This window comes from Psittacula echo, assembly GCF_963264785.1.
Source record: "Psittacula echo genome assembly, chromosome: 14".
Taxonomy (NCBI): Eukaryota; Metazoa; Chordata; class Aves; order Psittaciformes; family Psittacidae; genus Psittacula; species Psittacula echo.
The window spans coordinates 3,755,024-3,777,068 of record NC_137750.1 but is presented as its reverse complement, the minus strand read 5'-3'; the positions used below and the strand labels follow the sequence as shown (position 1 = coordinate 3,777,068).

At 39.8% G+C, this 22,045-nt stretch overlaps 1 protein-coding gene across 6 annotated transcripts in view; it reads right to left on the bottom strand.

Moving 5' to 3' along the window:
- The window catches only part of HELZ (helicase with zinc finger), an 87,909-nt gene that overhangs the window by 43,145 nt on the left and 22,719 nt on the right, over window positions 1-22,045 (bottom strand). For 5 of the 6 annotated variants that reach the window (XM_080629086.1, XM_080629083.1, XM_080629084.1 and 2 more), the window contains 8 exons: window positions 19,827-19,883; window positions 18,972-19,020; window positions 18,469-18,544; window positions 15,346-15,544; window positions 14,149-14,256; window positions 13,539-13,836; window positions 10,072-10,339; window positions 5,156-5,489 (listed from right to left, as the gene is read on the bottom strand). In XM_080629086.1, the coding sequence (XP_080485212.1) occupies window positions 5,156-5,489; window positions 10,072-10,339; window positions 13,539-13,836; window positions 14,149-14,256; window positions 15,346-15,544; window positions 18,469-18,544; window positions 18,972-19,020; window positions 19,827-19,883 (1,389 nt within the window). Of the gene's footprint in view, window positions 1-5,155; window positions 5,490-10,071; window positions 10,340-13,538; window positions 13,837-14,148; window positions 14,257-15,345; window positions 15,545-17,457; window positions 17,533-18,468; window positions 18,545-18,971; window positions 19,021-19,826; window positions 19,884-22,045 lie in introns of those variants that run through there. The other variant, XM_080629088.1, reaches the window with a different exon arrangement.

Below are 22,045 nucleotides of genomic sequence, written 5' to 3'. Positions count from 1 at the left end.
TCAAGTAAGTTATATTTGCAGTTGCAGAGTACTGAATGAGGCCATCTGTGAAGGAGAGGCATGTAACCTGCTTTAATATATAGTCCACAATAAGAAAAGAGTGGGAAAGGAAGTTAATCCATTGCCAGTTTCACAGAAGAGGACACAAAACAAACACTCCAAAAATAAAACTGTTGCATGTTAGTTTGGTGCCCAAGCAGAGCAGCAGCCAGGGGGTTTAAAGCATCCATTAACTCCATCCTACCTTCATGAATGGGGCACTTGATAAAAGCCAAATTGCGTATTTATTACAGTTAAGCCAACAACAGGAAAACAAGCGATGAGAAAGTTTCCAAGATGAATTATTACAAGAGGAAAGAAAGCAACCCACCCAACTTACCCAAAACCTACCCCAAGGAAAGCAATTCCTTCAGTGCCCGAGAATCCTATGGGGAATGCTAACTCCACTAAGCGGAGTTGCCAACACCTTTAATAAAAAGGCTATACATCCAAATTACAGCATCCTTAGTTCCAACCTGAGGATCCCTTTCCAAATTTTCAGTTACTACTTAATCAGAAAACATTTTCTCACAATTAGAATTCCTTAAAACACAGATAACACTTTAAGGATTTGACCACCAGTTCACTGACCCACGTATGATGTACTAAATGATTCTACAAGCAACTTTAAGACCCAATTCTTCATGCAGAATAGATTGTCTTATAAAACTTCACCTGAGGCAGCAACTTAGGGCAAAATGAGCCATTTCTGAAGCCCCAGCTCATTTTGCATTCCAGAGGAGTTTCTGATAGAATCAATTAGTAAGTTTAATTACTGTTTTAAGAAAACAAACACAAAACCAAGAGCCCAGAACAACATAAGTCTTCCCAGACCAATTATCCATGTTAAATTAAGACGTTAGGATGCTCGCATATGTTTCTCCAAAACAAAATGAATGGGAGGAGATAATCCTTTGGTGAAAACGCATTCCTTTCCAACAATCTTAGTGGCCTTAATTTGAGGTTATTTCTGCTTGGTAACAAGATCAATCATAAGCTCCACAGCAGACACACTGGGGATGGGTGAGGAGTTCAAGTATTTAACTTCATAGAAACATAGAATAGTTAGAGTTGGAAAGGACCCCAAGATCATCCAGTTCCAACCCCTCTGCCATGGGCAGGGACACCTCACACTAAACCATGGCACCCAAGGCCTCATCCAACCTGGCCTTGAACACTGCCAAGGATGGAGCATTCACAACCTCCCTGGGCAACCCATTCCAGTGCCTCACCACCCTCTCAGTAAAGAATTTCTTCCTTATCTCCAATCTAAACTTCCCCTGTTTCAGTTTGAACCCGTTACCCCTTGTCCTGTCACTACAGTCCCTGATGAAGAGTCCCTCCCCAGCATCCTTGTAGGCCCCCTTCAGATACTGGAAGGCTGCTATGAGGTCTCCACGCAGCCTTCTCTTCTCCAGGCTGAACAGCCCCAACTTTCTCAGCCTGTCTTCATACGGGAGGTGCTCCAGTCCCCTGATCATCCTCGTGGCCTCCTCTGGACTTGTTCCAACAGTTCCATGTCCTTTTTATGTTGAGGACACCAGAACTGCACACAATGCTCCAAGTGAGGCCTCACGAGAGCAGAGTAGAGGGACAGGATCACCTCCTTCCATCTGCTGGTCATGCTCCTCTTGATGCAGCCCAGGATACAGTTGGCTTTCTGGGCTGCGAGCGCACACTGAAGCCGGCTCATGTTCATTTTTTCATCGACCAACACCCCCAAGTCCTTCTCTGCAGGGCTGCTCTGAAACTCTTCTCTGCCCAACCTGTAGCTGTGCTCCAATTGCTTCGACCCAGGTGTAGGACCTTGCACCTGGCATGGTTAAACTTCATCAGGTTGGCATCAGCCCAGCTCACAAGCGTGTCGAGGTCCCCCTGCATGGCATCCCTTCCCTCCAGCGTATCAACCGAACCACACAGCTTGGTGTCATCAGCAAACTTGCTGAGGGCCCACTCAATCCCACTGTCCATGTCACCGACAAAGATGTTGAACAAGACCGGTCCCAACACCGATCCCTGAGGGACACCACTCCTTACCGGTCTCCAGCCGGACATTGAGCCATTGACCACAACTCCTTGCATGTGGCCATCCAGCCAGTTCTTTATCCACCGAGTGGTCCACCCATCAAATTGATGTCTCTTGTAACCTTCCATTCCAACACTCCAGTCGTAGGAGCTATCCCACCATGTTTCTGTGATGCCTACTATATCATACTCCCATAGTCGTGCACACATCTCTAATTCCTCTTGCCTGTTTCCCATGCTACGGGCGTTTGTATAGAGGCATCTGAGCCGAGCTCCAAATGAAGCCGGCTCATTGGCTGGAGCGGCTGGAATATATCTGCATCGCTCCGAGCATTTATTGTAGGTGCTGGCAACTGACTGGGTGTGTTGGGATGGAACGATGCCCCCCTCCCCCAACACATCTAGTTTAAAGAAACCTTGACCAGCCTGGCAAGCCTCCTACCAAAACCTCTCTTCCTCCTCTTTGTCAGATCAGCTCCACCAGCCCCCAGTAGACCTGGCCTACTAACTTGGGTCCCGTATTCAAAACACCCAAACCCCTGACTATGGCACCATCCTTTTAACCATTTATTAACTTGGCCAATCCTCCTAGCTTTTTGAAGGTCCTCCCCTGTATCCTGGAGAATTGACGAAAAGACAATCTGAGGTCCAGAGCCCCTAACCACCTCTCCCACGCCTCTGTAGTCCTTCTTTATTTCTCCAGGCTACTTCTATCAACATCGCTAGCACCCACATGGATCACCAGAAGTGCGCAATAGTCCGTGGGTCTCACTAGAGCAGGCAGCCTCTCTGCAACATCCCTGATCCATGCCCCAGGTAGGCAACACACCTCCCTCGAGACCGGGTCAGGCTGACAGATGAGTGCTTCTGTCCCTTTCAAAGTAGAGTCCCTACCACTATGACCCGTCTGTTTTTCCTGGCAGCACCAGTAGTGATCTTCTTTACCAGTGCACCAGCCGGTTGTTTCTGGTGCAAGTGCCCTTCCTTCTTAGCCCCCTGCAGGACAGCAAAGCGGTTCTGGGTGGGGACAACAGCTTTAGGAGGAAGCCCCTTGTTTCTAATTGTCCTCTTCCTCTTTTTTTGTTGTTTTTTGTTGTTACTATTTCCCAGCTTCCTGGGTTGACAGCCTCCTCCACTCCTCCATGAGCTTCAGGGGACGCCTGAGGCCCCTGCACAGTTTGGGCCTGGAGGAGGCAGTCCTGCTTCCTCTCAGCTTCCCTGACATCTTGCAGCCTATAAACAGCATCCCGCAGCTCAGCTCCTGCTGCAGGAGGACCTCCACCAGGGAGCACCGAGTACAGCCCTGCCCATTGGGCACCGTTCCCTCAGGAGACCAGTGCAGACACTCTCTACACTCTGAGCATTGCGCTGCAGCCTCCCCTCTCATCGGCTCTGTCTGGGTGCCTACGCTGGCCACCGCTGGGGCAGCCAGAGCAGAGCTCCCAGAGCGAGCCCCGGTCATACGGCGAGTACTCACCATCCCGCTCGCCTGCCCGCGCAAACCGCCTCGACCCGTCCTGTTCGCTGCGCTCCCAGGGGCAGGTTTTTACCCAGTCAGAGCTGGTGCCGCTCCTCCTGGCTTCGCCTCCTGTGAGTCCCTGCTCACATCAGCTGAGCTGCCGGCTCCTGGGCAAGGCCTGTCGAGGACCCGAGGCTCCCTCGGTGGCTCTGGCCGCTCTGAGTAGAGGCTCCTGGACGCTGATCTCCTCCCCGCTCCGGTATTGAAGGCGTCCTCTCTTGAGCTACTCCCCTCAGCAACTCTTGTCTTCCTTTATATGCATTTACATCTAATTCATTGTTTGCAACCCACACAATATTTAATATTTAGAGTATCCTCACCCATGTCATGTTAACTGCAAAGTAATCAAAAGCCTTATCTTCCTGCCAACACCATTTTCTCTAGCAAAAGTGTTAGAAATCCTCATTTTGTGACAATGCCTCCAAGATAGATAAATATCTGTCCTGGATAGAAGTGTTAGCGGAGCAAGAGCCATGGAGGCAAATATTATAATTCTGAAACACAGGATATGCATAATAAAACTATTTATTCACCTTCCTTGTGCCTCCTACCTACCAACCCTCACCATCTCCATCAAGGAAGTACTATAAGTTAAAGACTCTTCCACTGAAGGACAATATTCCCTTGTTCTAATATGGGTACACAAAGCAGCACAAGGCCCAGCCGTAACCTCAAGAAACCTTATTAAAATTTAATCTCACCTCAGGCCTAGGAACAAATCATGGAATCCACAATGACCCAAAGAAAGACTGAAAAGAAACAAAATAAAGAGTCCAAGATGCAAGTTATCAAAGACCGAGCTGGCTATGTCAAGAGCAGCAGAGCTTTTTGGTTTGGTTTTGCTGGGGTTTGGGTTAGGGTTTGTTTTTTGTAGGGTTGGTTGGTTTGTTGATAAAAACACGGCAACAGAAAACTCCCTCCTTTGACTTCATTAAGAAAAGGCTCCTGAGGGCTCTGGTGAAAATAGCAATGACAGACATAATGCTGGAAGCCACATCAGAGACACTAAGCCAGAGAAAAATCCAGGCAGCAGGAGTAAGCAACATATTTGGTGGGTTTAGATGAGAGGGGAGAGACTGGGCAGCTCTGGTGGAGAAAAGCCCATGAGCTACCCACAAACACCTACCTGCAGGAAAATAAAATAAGACAAAGCTTTCCTTTGCAAGTCCACAGAGGGCTTTGTACTTGAACCAGAAATATAAAACAATGTCCAAGTTACCTGACAAACCAAACTGAAAACCATGAGATACACGAGCAAAAATCTACAAGCAGGCCTAGTATATCAGAAGACTTCTGCCAGAAATTAAATTCATTAAAACATGTTTTTACACCATCAGTTCAAAAGTACTGATTTTCAAATAGTAAGACTCATCTATACAAACCACACATATGTATGTGTATATTTATGTATAGAGATATTTCACCTATCTGAAATTCTCCTCCATGCTCTGCTTTCTGTGTATGATGACAATAAAATTCCTTTTCGTATCTTAAAGCAATTGGTTTGGGTGGAGCCAAACCAGACACAATGCAAACAGTTCGCACACGAAAAGGACTTCCACTCAGACTTACCTGCATTTCACAATCTGCCCGAAGATTGAGTTCTTCGCAGCATTCCCTGGATACCCTCAAGAAGATATAATCTTTTGTTTTCTCCTCAATAGCTGCTTCATAAACCTTCTCTTTGGTTCCTTGGGTCTGTGCTGACTTCTCTTTAGTGACAGGCAATAAATAAACAGCGTTGACTTTGGTCATCACCAGCCGTCCAGCCAAAGTGTCTTCTGAAAGCGTTTCAGTGAGCTTGAAGCGGCCAAAAAGTTGTCCATTTTGGGCATACTTTGCACCTCCAGAAACACCAGTGAGCATAAAGCTTGCTACTATCTGCAATTGCACTTTTATGTTGAACCTAAGTAAGAAAGCATCGAGTCAGTGCAGGAAAGTCCTTTCACATTCAGAAATTTCGTGTGTTCAGACTGAAGACTCAGTCACGACCTTACATTCTGAATGTGTAACTTCTGAACATGAAGTACAGCAAATCTGGCCCTCCCTAAGTGTATAGCTGTTGGATGTTCACACATTCCCCTTTTGATTATAGCCTGTAAAACTGATATTTAAAAGAATTAACATCTTTGAAGCTTACAAAAAGGACCCTCACAGGAAAGAATCAAAATACTAGATAGTATCTGAGACCAAAAGAAGTTTAGGGTGAATTAGAGCTGTTGTGCATGTCCCAAAGCAGACAATTTCTATTCAAATAGTTCGTAGGCTTATGTTAGGTATTCAAGGAGAGACGTGCAGCCTAAGAACAGAGGAAGATCCTATTTATTGCACTTATTTCTTCCAGGCTGCACACCACAGAGGGTAATTTACATCTCAAAAGGTAAATGGTATTGTTATACCTGTAATACAGAGGGATTGATTAAAATTTCTGCGGAAAACATAAATCAGAACGTATGCATTACAAGAAAATTTTATCTGGAATCAGGGAATAGCATCCCATCAGCCATATAAATCGTCTATGCACAGAATTCCTACTAGCAGCAAGTTCCTCCTGCAATCAGAGATGTAACAAAATCATTCTTAGAAGTCACATGCAGAACACACTGGAGCGACTTATTAGCACACCTCATTGACCTCTCACCAATACACAGCAATCTCTTCCTAGAGTGCTAGGGTTTGTTTTAAACAGATTGCTTCAACCTGGTTTTAGAACAAAAGGGGTAAAAAGTCTGTCACACTAACAACGTTCAGTTCTCAGTAATTATTTCCTGAATTTGCAACAAATTACAGGGAAAAAAAAAGTGAAAACCAAAGGTTTTCAGAAATGAAAAAAATCATTCTGGGGAAAAAATAATTTTATTACACTACTTTTCAAACTGTTTTTATTTTATCTGTTCTTCTTATAATATTTATTTTAACCTACCAGACTGGTTATTTATCATTTAAGTCCTTAAATATCAATCAAAAGCCTGTAACAATAAAAAAAACAATATTTGAGCTTCCTTGAGTAATTAAAGATCTACCAAACCAAAGCTATTGTTTTCATATCTGGCAAATCATGAGTGTTGCACAAAAACTGCAAGTTTGCCCCCTCGTGGTACTTGCTTCTCTACAGAATATGGGCAGTAAATGAAACCCAAATTTCACACTCCTCCACTCAAAAAGCACGAGATGTTTCTTACTGAGCACGGATTTGTTCGGTCCATCCCTAACCACAGATGTTACTGCCCAGGCTACAGTCAAAGCAATCACTGAAAAGCATGTACTTCATTAGAATTAGGTGCAACCCAATCTCCACATGTGCTTAACACCCCCCCCCCCCAAACTAAACAAAACCCAAGCTTTCTTCTATATGAGTGCTGCACTGTTCCAAAGGAGCTATCAGCAAGTTAGCAACATCTAAACCAGCTCATACCTCCTTCAGATGACAGTTAAAATACTATACAAAATGTTTAACACAGAAACCAAGAGCTTGGCATTATTACTAAGATACAATCACTTGCAATTGTGAATTGATTTTGTTAAAATTTCCCTAAAGTCGAATTCCTCTGCTGCCGAATGTGTTTCAGCTTGTTCTCAAAGTCAGATTAGTAAACATGTGCTGGAACACAGTATTACCAGTATTACCATTCTCAGACAAGGCACAAGTTAAGTGTCTTCATGACTGAACTGACTCTGCTGTGCTAAAGGTTTAGAGAGTATAAAGCAATTTCCAGTGAGCAAGCTGACACCTTCTGGCAAATTGCTAAACTACAAAAACCTCTAAGAATTAAGATTTAAAAAATCAGAAGTTGCTTCTTCCATCTATTCCTCACCCGTTTTCCTGGTTTATACAAAAAGAGGTTTTCAGTCAGGCTTATACAAATCAAATACTTATGTTTTCTCTTAAGCACTGCAAAAATCCAGCCTAATTGCAGTGCTAATGAAACCAGCTAAAAAAACCCAGCCCGTTGTTCATATTTAAAACCACAGAAATTAAAGAAAGACTTCATAAGTCATTAATCCATCCAGTACCAAGGCAAACAATAAATGTCAAAAAGGCAAATGAACCCATTCTGAACAAAGTCCCATGTAACACCTTTCCTAAAAGTACATTTAACACATTTGCTCGCACATTCACACATGTGGAGTTAAGGCAGGGCGTGCAGTGTAACACTTCCCTATGTATTGATAAATGTAATATACAGTAATGACAAAAGCAAATTTATTTTCCATCAAAGCCAGTGCTTTAAGATTTCACAGCCTTTAGGATAAATCTGCTCTATTATTCTGCATGGAAGGAGCTGTATGTCACACCACACACTCTTTAATGTCCATACAAGAAAATACACACAGAGTTCAGCCACTCCAACACTTGCACATTCAAAAGAAAAACATGTAAGAGAGAGAGAAAGGAAGGGCTTTAAAACCATCACACAGGGCAGCCCTTTCCCAAGCCAGTATCAAGATCAACATTAGTTTGCTTTTCCTTTAGAGTATGCTTGCATTCGGAAATAAGAGAGCACTGGCTCCCTTATTACTCTATTTAATGATGTACTAACATGGAGTAATTTTTATAAACACCTCTTGAAATATTAAAATAACCATGATTTAAAGTAAAGCTCTCCAAGCCTATCCAGAATGAGCTCCCTTATCACTGAGTTCAAAACTTTTAAAGCCATTGCAAACTTCCCCCCACTATTTTCAGCCGTTCCACTCAGACGATCCCATATAAAGGCTAAGACAGTGTTTTCCTAGAAAGTGAGAAATCATCAACATTCTTAAAACTCAACACTGCACTCCAGCCTGAACTGCAGATAGTATTATTCCAGTCTCATCTTAAGAGGCCACGTTGACAACCCTACTTACTACTGTTACAATACACATACACAAACCCATCAGAGAGCAGCAGCTCATCCACATTTTCAATCGTAGCACAACTTCAGAGGTACCACAACCCACTTGTGTTTGTATTTCTGGGCCTGTTTCTAGGCTTGCAACCCTGACGCTTCACTAGAGAATACCAAGTGTGTGATCTTAGCTGCAGAGGATCAGAAGAGTGTGCTAGTTTGAGCCTTGTTGCGATAAAGTGGGTCAGCTACAAGATCAAAAGAGTATTTCTGTCATCAACACCATCAAAACAGAAGATTACAAGAACATTATTCAAACTTACTTTTATTAATCTACTAGGCAGAAAAAGAAGAGCAATAACTTATCACTGCACCAAATTGTCCAAAGCGGAAGCATTACACACAGGATACACTTGCTTTTCTTTCATTTCTACAGGCACGCTACTTTCTGGTTTCCTATGAGGCATGAGTGTAATTCTCAATGTGAACATTCACTCCGTAAATATACTGTTTACTCCTTTGCCATATTTCATAATGTTTCCTTTAAACCCATTTGTGTTTTAAAAAGTCTTAGAAAAGTCAATCTGATTATAAATATGTATGACAGAGAACATTTCTGTATGCTGAAAACAGTGTTCAAGCATGATTCCTCCATATGTTCGATTCCAGCCCAACAGCAGAGCACAGCAGCGATGAAAGATATGAAGAAAAATAGTTCAAATACACTGCCCTCCATCTGAGATACAAAAAAGAAACTGAACCATTTTTCTGCTTTCAAAGCATTAAAAATACAACTACTCATAGTATTTTCTTCCTGAATTCTAGAGAAGCAATTCAGCTGAACCTCTGTAGCTCCATGACTGTTTGTCTTAAAGACATTTCTGATTTGGTACTTAGCGCATGGATAGAACTAAATCTGCTACAGAGTTAGGTTAAAGGGAAGTTATACCCTTTGACTGTCCATTCTGAGTAGTGCAACACTTTAAAACTCTTTTGTACCACGTGAGTGCAGGCAAAATTTTGAACCACAAATATCAAACTGCAGAAAAAAGCCCCGTGAGAGTCTATACATGGGAAATCCACATCTTTTTCCTAACTCTGTATTTGTTTGTGCAGCTAATCTGGTTGGGTACTATGTACGTAGTACCTAAAGACAGAACAACACAAACGATGTATACTATGAGCCTTTTATTAGGAACTTTTATTCAGCAGCTCAGTTTCAGCCTATTTAGAGAATAAATATAATGAAGTCAGCTGCCACATCATTGTAAGATCAGAGCTTGATCCACACACAATTCAACCCTTTATCCAAAGACTTTGTATATTTCTTTGCTACAACCTACTTTCACCAAGCAACAAATATATGGCTCTTATTATTAATATCTTTTTGTATAGAGAGCCAAAAAAACTCTAAACAAAAATAATTATTATCCAGACATTAACAAAACATTCCTGTTAAGTGCCTCCACAGAGGCACTAATACATACTATTTGTTTTAAACTAGTTACTATTTCCAGACCTGGACTCAAATTTATTGCAAAGAAACAGGAAAACTCAGTATCTTAGTGAAGCACGTAGGTTTAATGAAAAAGTTGCCATCCTCATTTCAACAGGACACCAAGAAATATTGAAGAAATATGTTATAAAGGTATCACTTACTTGCTAACTTCCTTATACTGTGCTATTTCCTCAATATAAAGGAGGTCATGGAGCCGTGACTGATAGTTGGTCTTGGTCAATGATTTGTCCAGGACAGATTGCGTAAATAACTGGTCAGCAGACAGAGGGATTTGGTATCTGGAAAGAAGGCTCTTCTCCAATTCAGTAGTTTCATTAGGCTCAAATTCTACAATAGTCTTAGAAGTAGAATCCCAACGCTTAGCTGTGGTTAGTAGCTGTTGCCGTGCATGCATCAGGTATTCAAGATCTAGATGTAGACACATAATAGGGAAAGGAAGTAAGTTCAAACTCCATTTGTGCTTGGGTTTTATTTAAAAATAAGCAAGCTCTACTGAAAACAATCCTGTTGGAGATAATGAACGAAATGTAGGCAAGAGTCTCCTCTGCCTACAACAGCTTTAGTAAGTTCATTGTTGGTACTTACCATCCCTGTTTTTCAGGTGTATCAAAGAATATGCAGGCTCTCAAACTATCATAAAATATTCTATAGATAGGAAATCAAATTAATACAGCCAAAGAAGGAAAGCACTTATATTTTAATAATCACAAGCTACTTTGAAGGACCTGGCATCACAATGTGCTTTCAAAGCCTAATGGCAACAACATCTCACTTCAAAACTAAAAGGAGTGAAGAACCTTACAATATGTACTATAAAATTTAGAGGGTAATAAAAACAAATTGATAAAACTAGCTGGTCAATGATCATTAAATTTGCAAGACTGCAAAAGCCTTTAAATAAAGGCTGCAGACAGCTTTATTCTATAGCTAAAGTGAGTTTGCTAGGGCAAAACTTTGGAAATGTAACCTAACATACATATATAGTTAAACACAAAGTTAGCAAAATAAAAGGAAAATAATTTTTCAGTATATCCTCATTTCAGAGACCACATAGCTTAAATGAGAAGCAGACAACCAAGCATTGTCTACAGCCACCCAAAATATACCCATTAACACCACAAAAACACTATGACAACAGTGCATCAGTTAACAAAATTGCAGTTAAATTGCAGAGCTGAAAATATTTGGCATTTATAGTGAAGCTATGATATCTTAATGTATTATGTCTGAATAAGATTTAAGATGGGTATCCAGGATATCACACCAACGCTAAAAAATGTGCAAAAAAGACATTTTCAAATTCAAATTAGATATTTAACATCATCTTGGCTGTCATTATTCTAAGCAGAAGGAAACCAGCTTTTTAGGCAAAGAAATCTCAGTTCAGCTTGACTACAGCTACAGGAATGTAGCTTATTTTACTAATCTCATGTGTTCATCAACAAGCCACACTTAAATATCTACCTCGAGCTTGAACCGCATTAGTTGTATGGCAAGAAAAAGTCTATGTTTGTGTGGCTTCTGTGTTTGAAATCATTTCACCGTAACTGATTTCTCATACTAACCATACCTCAGATCAAAAAGCTCAGTAATTATGCTGGGATGGAGTCCCTGTTTGCTGGAAAGACAGCCATTTAATTCCCAGCACTTGAGAGGCTTCCACTGGAAGCCTGACACAAACAGTTCCTGGCACAGATAGCACATACCGTGACCCTTTCTTAAAGAGCATTTTGTACATTCTCAGTGCACAGAAAGCTTCTCTTAGTTCTTATTTTTTTTTCCCTGGCAAATAAAGATTTCAAAATGCATAAAGGAAGCTCCTCCATTAAAATATTTTAACATTGACCTTTCTTTCCTGTTCAGGTAACTAGACAGGACCCTGAATTGCATGGAACTATAGAGACTTCCTTTTCTGTTTGAAAAGCACTTCCATGAGATCTCAATTCATATATACTAAAGGAAACAATGGAATTGGACACACATCCAACAGTTATCCCTTTCACTTGCCTGCTTACGCACTTCTTAGATTAGCTTAGCAAAAAGCCCAGAATATTCTCCCTACATTTATCTGTAAAGCACCCAGCACTCTTGTCATTTGAAATAAATATTAGGAAGAACCTGCGCTTGAAGACTTCAGTATCCCTCTGCACACACACAAGCAATATGTGAAAAGGAAGTATCAGTATCTAATGCTAGAGAGTACTATTTCAACTTCATCCACCACTTTCAGATGGACTTCGACTATTCCTTGTATCTCTTTGGTTAGTAATTTAAGCCAACAAGGACCCAGACCATAGACTGGTTTGACAGTAACTCTGACTTTGCAAGTAAGTTATGGCTTGGTTCTCTTGATCTTAAACAGGTTTACAACAAAAGGACACATGTTCTCCACAAACTCAATGTCTTTGGAAGCCTGTCAGCTGTGGTTACCCACATCTTTAAATGGAGATCATATAATAGTTCCCGAAAAGACCACAGCCTTGCTTGTAAGCAGTTTCTCATTGGCAATGCAATGTCCTCAGCTTCAAGAGACATTACAGCTTGTACGGTCTTCCTGCTCTTGGCTACAAGTACTTGGGTCATCTGAAAGTTCAGTTCATGATCTTTGGTATTTGCTATTTATAGTTTCTTTTTGTTAATGTTGCAAATGTTAGCCTGTTCTTGAAAATAAACGCCAGGAACAGAAAACCGCTGTTTTCTTAGTTACATCTTTTTTTCCTTCTTTTTCCTGCTTAGACCCCAGTGCTACAATTCTGTTTGTGTTTTTACCTCTCAAGATCTCATTAAAAACTACCACACTATCCCACTCCCTTGCTTGCTGCCAAGTGACACAGTGACCTATATTTAGCTCTCTTTACCTTTCAACCATAAATCAAAGTACTTCCTCCTCTTCTGCACCTCTTCAAACATCTTTCAATTCACTGACATCTTCCTGATAATAAAGTTATTTCAGGTTTGAACTGAGAGGCAGTCATCAGTTTCATAAACAGAATACAACCCTTACAGTAACAGATAGTTCAGGGGGTTTTTTCTTGCAACACATGCAAAAATAAAGTTACACTTCCTTTATATTTTCAACATTTATGTCAACAGCAACTCATTGAGTTACAAGTCTACACTTTCCCTCTTGTTTTTGACAACCGCAGTCAGATATCAGAAGGGGAGGAAAATTAACAAAACAAAAACCCCACACACAACTCAAATAGTCTGCTTTAACTAATGAAAGAATTACCAAGTGTATTTTTACACAGACAGACTTCTTTAGTGACCTTTTTCTATGTTTTTAACATTTTCATCAGTACAAGAACAATTATAAACCCATAAAATACTTAAATTTCCAGTGCTACCTTCAGACACATACCAAACCAGAAATTCCCAGCATTTTGTCAAGATACAGGAGCCATAAGTCACACTCTAGTCATCTGCTTTATTTACACCCTCTGAAGCTTTTGTGTGTGAATATAAATAGTAGACATGATGAACATAACACACAGTGAAAGACATTCATTAGCTGTTAATACAGATGCTGTTCTGCCCAGAACTGTGAAAAAGAAGACAACAGCATGAAATATTTCCACTACTCCAAATAAAATTCTTAATACATTACCTTCAGTTGAAGCAGCATCAATCATTACTCGTTGCATGAGGACTGGCTCTAATCCAAAGTCAAACACAACAGTTTGGCGAAAAGTTCCAAAGATTTCTGTGTTAAATGCTATACTGACTTTGTATATATAATGATCTATTCCATTCTGGACCATCTTTCCTCCTATCCATTCCTGACAGTTTTCTGGAACTTCCTGGGATACCTGGGTAGTGCTGTCTCCAGCAGATATTGCAACGATACTAAAATGTGGGCGATGGGCATCATAAAGCAATGCCACTCGATACAGCATTCTTGCAGGCTATAAAAAAAAAGGCAGAGGTTGAAATGACAGCACATGGGAAATCTGAAATTATTTCAGGTCTATAATCACATGCAATCAGATAATGAGAGCTTATAAGAACTTCAGATTCTCAGAGCAGATAGGAGTCCTGCCTGCTTTCCAGAAACCTGGCCAGTCAATACATGATCACCAGAGTTGCTGGGAAGACAGAGAGAAGGGATGGTGCTAGGAAGTTTCTCCATTTTAAAAAGAATTATGCAATTAATAATAAAGCTTGTGGGTTGCATTCTAGTTATTACAGACTCACTTTCAAAAGATAAGTAGTCTTACCTTGCAAGTGAGAGCAAATGTCCATGTCTGATGTGACTTTTTGGTTGTGACAGTTACCGATAGCTCAGGATTATGTTCTACTCTCACTCCTTCTACACATTCACTAAGCTAGGTTAAAACAAAAGAAGATAATGTTAAACTTCTACAAGTAGTATCAAAATAAAAATATTCAAAGAAAAGTAGTAATTTTTAACAGGAAATGGAAAAAAACCGTTTCCTACATTATGCAGGATTGATGCAAGTCCTGTGAAGTGATTTTCATATTAATGAAAATAAGTGCTAATTCAGAGAGACAAGCAAGCCAAATCTGCTAGGTCATACTATGTAAGTGAAGAATATAACCATTTAAGGACAATTAACTGCAGGACTTGACTTTCAAAGACCAGCTTAATTGTAAACATTTAAAGTAGAACAAGATTTGGTTTGGAAAGAAGGATCTAATAAAACAAGGCCCAAAGACTCCATTTCCAGAAGACCCCAGATCTCATGACATCAATGAGACTACCAGAGACACCAGGAAACTAGAATGAGGCTTTCTACTCATTAATGCATTTTGCAGAAAGTCTACTCTTCCTAGATTTTAATCAACAATAGATGGACCGAAAACTCCTTAGGGTCAGTGGTGAGTAGAGCTGGTCAAATGTCACAAAAACTTCCTTTGGTATTCCAAATAGCTGCTAAGTTTGATCATATCCATACCCCACGCTCTGGTATACAAACAGTTTTAAACATTTGGGGGATTGGCTGCTACAAGGCTACAAGTGGCTGCAGCTGCAGGCAAAGAAAAGGAGCCATGCACAAGCAAGAGTATTCTCCACTAAGCTTTGCCATTTATCGTTCCCAGTTTAGTAAGTTCTGCCATCTAGTCAAGGAACAAGAACAATACGATGAGATTTGGCTGACCCACCCTGCACTGGGAAGAGTAAATATGCAAAATTAATGAGCTGTAATTAATCTACAAGTTGTAATTCACAAACTCTACTGAATTCCTGGAAAGAATGAGTACACTTGCAGGTATCAGCTTAAGTCTCTGGTATCTTTGCAAGAAGACATAGGGCAGGATGCAAAGAGGAGCAAATTGGTTGGACACTTTCTTGGTAAGGAGAAATTCAACCAGCTCTGATATTAAGGGCCAAACCCAGGCACATCTGTTAGTTTTAAATACGAGCACATAGGGAAGCAGTATGTTTTCCTTACCACTTTCTCAGGAGATAATGAATTCATCCATTTCTCAATCAAGGTTTCCATATAACTGCCCGAACACTGCTTGTTTTCCTTCTGCTGTTTTAATCTGATCAAGCGGGAAGCGTATCGTTTCTGCCATTCTGTTAGCTCTTCCTGGGAATGTGCTGAAGTACACTGTGCACCGTACCTGCAGATCCCCTGCTCTAAAAATCTACATAAAATAGGAAACATGATTATGTCTTCAACTTTTTGGTCTCCAATTAAAAAACAACCAAAATTACCAAAATTATACTTTTCAAGCCTCTTTAAGTCCCTCTCGCAGAACTGAAGGCAGTTTAGGTTCACGTGAACTAATCTGGATATATATATAAATATATATATATATATATATGTACCCAGCATTTTGGAAGAGAGGCAGCAGCCTCTCCTGCACTGAAGCCTGGAAGAGTATACCAGATTTCTTTTAAACGCAGGGGACAGAAGTCTTCTTAAGAAATCTCCAGCTTCAAAGAGAGAAGAATCAAGGGCACAGCAACTAACACAATGAGATCATGGACTGTCCCTGAAATGACTAGACCCTGTATTAATATGAATAAAACACTGTTCATCAGGAGCAAAGGGAAGATACAACATGATTTCCTCCAATAGTTATGTTATTAGCTGATAAATACTCATTCAGCAGTTTTTCCTAGAGCAACAGTGACATCACATGGTCCTTTCTACTAAATACACCTACACACACATCACCTCTCAAGGAAAAGGTTTAATCCTCTTCTTTGCAAAGGGTGTATCAGACCAAAAGGATCTATTTTTTGCAGAGGTAAAGGATTTGTTCAAGTATTACATTTTTAATTTAATGGCATGTGCTAATGCATCATTCCAAGCACTTGTACACATTTAAGCATTCCAGTTGTCAGGATTTATTGCAAGTCTGGGCAAATGCCTCTAACTTGGGAACTATTTTTCTAATTAAACTTTGTATTAAAAATATAAAACAGCAGTAGCTGCACCTTCAGCATTCTTCAAAACCGGAGCACTTAAAAAATAGATGACAAAATGAAGAATAAAATGGGAGGGGTAAGTTCTGACAGTACTAAGAAAGTACTGGATATACAGAATAAACATCAGGCCAGGAGTATGATTTGGTTGTTTTGCATAAGGACACTATAAAGAATTAATTTAAGCATCACATTTATTACAAATAAAGTCAAGGCAGGATGGCTTCTGTCAGGATGTTAAGTTTATAGAAACATAGTTGTATTTGAATTTCATGTGAACATCTATGTACATAATTACACTAAGAATCTCTTCCTACAGTGATCAGTTACTATACAAAAAGAAAGGATGCACCAAGACTAGAAACATATAGCAAGTCAGGACCCCACATCATTGATGAAGACAGCAGAAAGGGACCAGCGAGTGAATAACCTTTCCATAGTAAATGCATTATGTAATGTAACGTGAATTAGAATGTGAACTTTAAGCTATGCTGACAAAAACAAGTAACACCTGACTATGGCGTGAAAACCTTGCAGCAAAAGTACCTGGATATCTAGGCTACCCTTGTATCAGTGCTTATAATTTGGCATACACTCTTACTTTAAGAACTGTTTAAGTATTTAAAGGTTTGCATGCCCAAATTGCAAATAAAATAAGCATGATATAGATTGTGATGTCACTAAAGGTGTTCTGAAGCTATACTCCTTATTCTGAATTAAAATATTTTTCTTGGCAGTCACTTTCAGTATTTTTATTGTAAATTTTCCAGTTCACCACTGCATTTGAATGCTAAAGTACAATTATGATTTTCATGGCCCAAAGTAAACAGAGCGCAAGCATAAAAAATTGTTGACCTGTTCTTATTAGCAGGTTTAAAATCAAGCGGCTTTCCTTTTCATTATTTAACTGGAAAGCATATTACCTTAACATTTGTCATCATTATGCAAGTTTTCCACGTTCTCATTGTTCGTATTTTTAACAGGCACTATTTTCTCCTCATTTTTAGTTTCTTATTTAATACCTCCTGCAATTCCATAGCTTCATTATCTAGAATAAATATGCTGTACTCCTACGGCTTTACAGCACACAGGGGGAAAACAAGCTTCAAGAATTCTTATTCAGTACCTGTAACTGCCTCCTCATAAGGAACTAAAATCTTTAGTCCATGGTCAGAATGATACTGTCCACACGGATTTGCTGAGTAAGGCACATCCTTCTCACTGCAAGGGTTAACAGTGTGCATAAAGCTTATTACAGCTTCAGTGGAAAAATGTTTCAGAGCAAGGGCTGGAAACATGGTATAGACATTACTCAACAGAAACACGCTATAGACGTTACTCAACAGAAACACGCTATAGATGTTACTCAACAGACAATCATCAGGAACTAAAAATTGTAAATATCTGCTTTTTCAAAATTGCTGAATATGCACCAGATATGATAAAAGCCAGGAAAAGATGCCAACATTTAACATCTCCAGAAAATCATGCCAAAAAATAGCCCAAATTCAGCGATTCAGTTGTGTCATTTAAAAACCAGGTCAGATTCCTGCTGATGTTTCTAAAATAACTTATTTTCATCAGTTATATATATTGCAGAATCAAGTGCATACCGATGGTTCCTCCCCATCTATATTAATACAGTTTTATTGAAATATTGACAATTAATAATGCAAACTACAGGCAATATTGACTTGACAACTGAAAAAGACAAGCAGGAGAAACTCCAATAGAAGCCACTGGATCTTGAGCGAGGCAATTCTATTTATTTCAGCTTATGCAGAATGGAAATAATGAGATCTGGAGGAAAAGTTCTACAAACATTTTCTTCATCTGGAGACAAAACACATCTATCAACAAAGCCTATTTATTTTATCACAAATAAGAAAAGGCAAGGGAAGAAGACATGTGCTGACCCATCCCTAGAAAAATGGCCTTCAAATCACACTCTTCTATTTTATAAACTGAAGCACTTCCAGATAAAACTGATCCTTCAAAAAATATCTGTGAACACATCAACTCTTGTTCTAACAAGTACCTTCATTTTCCAGACCCCTTAATCATTCTGTCAGCAGCTAAATAACAGAAGAAACGTTAGGGTCCCTTGGAGAATGGTGATATAAAGCAATGACTTTACCTTTTACATAGCGTATATTCTTCACTGCTTGTGACTCCCCGGGGTGGAGGGCGGAAGTGCCAGCCATCCCGGGACCCTGCAGAGGAGACAAGACTTTGGTTAGTTCTCTAATTGCCAGTGAGTCAGATAGTAACTGTCCAGAGAACTCTACCTCTGAACTCCAACCCAAAGTGTATTTGTCCACAAGGCAAAATTATCCACCAACAATTACTTTTCAATCCTAACAAATTAATGCAGACAAAGGTCCAAAGGTTATGAAGGCAAGTTTCTAACAATGTGCAGAATAGAGAATGCTGTGATACAGCACTTCTAGCAATAAACAGAAACTTCTGCCTCTAAATTCAGTCAGTGATGAGGTAATTCTACCTCAACCCCGAGGGTTCATCATGATAGTCAAGCCCCCTTTTTGCTTTTTGACTACTATGCAGTGCTGAGTACTCAGCAGAATCCAAGACTTCTCACTACAAAACAAAGTAAAGTAGCTTTAGAACTGAGTTACATACCTTCTTCTAAATCTTCTACATGATATCCTGATGGTACTTTACCAGCTGCCTACAATTATATGAAAAAAACCCACAGTTATAAAGGAACACAGAAAAATATCATCAACAAGAACCCTTCTGGCTTCTCTGCTGTCAAAATGTGTTTCAGAACAACCAATACAAAAATATTAATCAGAAGTCTGAAATCACTTTCAGTCATAAACATGAATTTCATATTAACCTAATTGGATTGCAGCCACTGATAAATGGAATTCTGACAGGAACACCAAGTGTAGTCATTGCTGTATGAAAGTCTGAGAGATTTTTACAAGTCTAAATTCCACCCTGTGATCATTTCAATGTGGACTGCAGTGAAGCTTTTAAAAGGCCACAAGTCTGAACTGTATTAAGATGTCTTTCAGCTTTGAATCTACACTAAAAATAAAGCCCATATCAATGACAAAGCATTGGGGGGCTGGGGGGAGAGGAAGTGGCAATTTAATCAGTAGAAATGAGAGATTAACCCCTAATACAAAAAAAGGTGACTGAGAGGGCATTCGTATGTATCATGTTTATTATTTCAGAATCATCTCCAACACAGAAAAATACAATAAATACATAAATAATGCAGATCTAAACGCTTTGAATTCTTTCTACTTTCTACTTCAAGAAAGTCAACAACAGATTAGCAACTTCCTCTATTTTCTCATACATCATGCAAGATTGTGATGAAGGCTCCTGGATAGGGAGGTGGTAACAGACCAGTGGAAACACTGATGTTTGAACCAGTATGTTCACAGTGAGCCTGGATCTCCTGGGGCTTTCAGCTCTTTCAGGTACTGCTCATTATTTTTCCACCAATATGCTCATTATTACCTCTGTTTCAGCAAGAAGTGTTTTCAGTCGTGTCAGATCTTTAGTTACCATCCCGTTCTGGGGGGGGGGGAGAAAGAATATTAATACTTCAAACAAACCTTCACATGCACTAAACCACAGCAACTAAGTTCATTTCCCCCCCACACCACCACCACAGAGAAGGGCAAGAAGGAAAAATGAGTTTGACTTGGAAAGCACAATTATAAATGACCTACTACATAACACTGAGCAAACATTAGAGCGAAAAAGGGAATTCTACACTGGCCAAAACCAGCACTAGACTTACAGGAAGTATCAATACAGGACAATGCATGAGAGCAGAGTGTTCGGAACAACTTGGGAGAATAAAACATTTCTTATGAAGTTTAGCTGCCACTCAAGACAAGTATTAATAGCTACAGTATTTATTGATTGCTACCCTGCAGAGCAGTACTCTACATGCAGAGTAGCCACAGACAAGGTCTTGGGAGATCTGTGCTCTGTCATCAGCTTGGCTGCTGGCCTGCTGGGTGACCTTAGGCAGGTCACTTCACCTCTCCATGCCCCAGTTTCCAATCTGCAAAATGGGGACAGTGATACTGACTGTCTTCACAGAGCACTTTGTAAGCTACTAGTGAAAAGCACTATACATGAACTGTATTCTATGGTTACTGAAACACTTTGGCTCTAAAGTAATACAATAAAGCTTCACTGTAGTTGCAGTGATGGATCCCTTTCTTCTTAAGGACCCCCTTTAGAAACTACTAGTTTCTACAGTTTCATAACTCTTTCTGCTCTGATGTAGACTACATGATTTTCAGAGTTTTCACTAAAAAGCAAGGATTAGCCATGTAACTAAAAGTAACTGCATACTCATATTACACGTGAAGTAAAAATCCTTCAAAATTGAATTTATCTGAAATATGTAGGTAAGTGTAATGACTTCACACACAAGTAAGCCAAAACTTTGACTAAAGGAAGCCAGACCTGTGGGGTTTATTTCAGTCATCTCTAATAGAAACTTACTTAAGTGCTAGCACATTTGTTAGACTTCACATTTTGACTGTGCTACTGAGGAACAGAAATTACTCTTTGCTCAAAACTTACAAACTCAACAATTCTCGCACTTAGGCTTTTTTCAAACTGATTTTTCACTTCTTCAGCAGACGGCTGCAAATTCAGCTTAAACATATTAAAGGATAAAATGTTACCAAGAATCACTCTCTTAAGTCACTGGGGAGGAAACTGGATGGATTCCAACCCTCCAATAAATTCATTCCAAAACTGACTTTCATTTTTTCTCTCATACAGTGGCACAAGTCAGTAAACCAGTTGCTGATTTTAATATTCCTACTGAAAACAACTGTGTCTTATAACCTAAAGCTTGTAAAAAACCTCTCAAACTCTGCTTTGGGACAACACTCTGGAATTAGAGACTAAGTAACCTTATTTGCACAAGAGCTCAAGACAAGGGCACTATACACTTCCTGTGATAGGGAGCTTCTGGCTATTTTACTGTTTTTTCCTGCAGGCAAATTTCTTTTGACCTCACCAGGAATTTTTCAATGAAGCGTTTTTTCATTAGAAAATATGAGCTAAACAAAGTAAAAACCCTTCTCTGTATGTAAAAATAGCCAGTGGCAGGGGGGGAGGGAATTCAGGATACATACCAGACAGACAAACAGAACTGCCTCTCAGAAACAACCTCCTGATTAAGTTAAGCACCAAGGTATAGGAGACATGATCCAATTTCAAGGTAACAGGCTCTCCTACCACAGTTTCTGATGTCACTTAGACATTCCTCATGGTCTGACCAGAGGAATGCTCTTGTCCGTGCTATGACCACATTTCTGGATTTAGCATCACCAGCAGTTCATGGTGACAAACTGCATGCTATTTTATCTAGATTACAGAAATAAAAAGGACACTATCCTGTGAAGACTTACTGCCCCTAATTGTTCCCATATGAGTAGTCACATACAAGTTACAACAGTTACTGAGTGGGGTTAAAAGCATCTTTACAGGTTTTGACAGTTGAAGGGTAAGATAGAAGCTTTGAACTCAAACCTTTATCTTCATCTGGAAATACACAGGTTTGGAGGTTTTTCCTGAAAGGCTTTTCATGCTCTCTTGCTAGTTATTTAAAAGTCCTATCAATCATTTTTCTGCTTAACACCATATGAAGTTAGGTGCAACTTTAACAAAGTAAGCAGAAGTTTAAGATTTACATTATTCTAGTC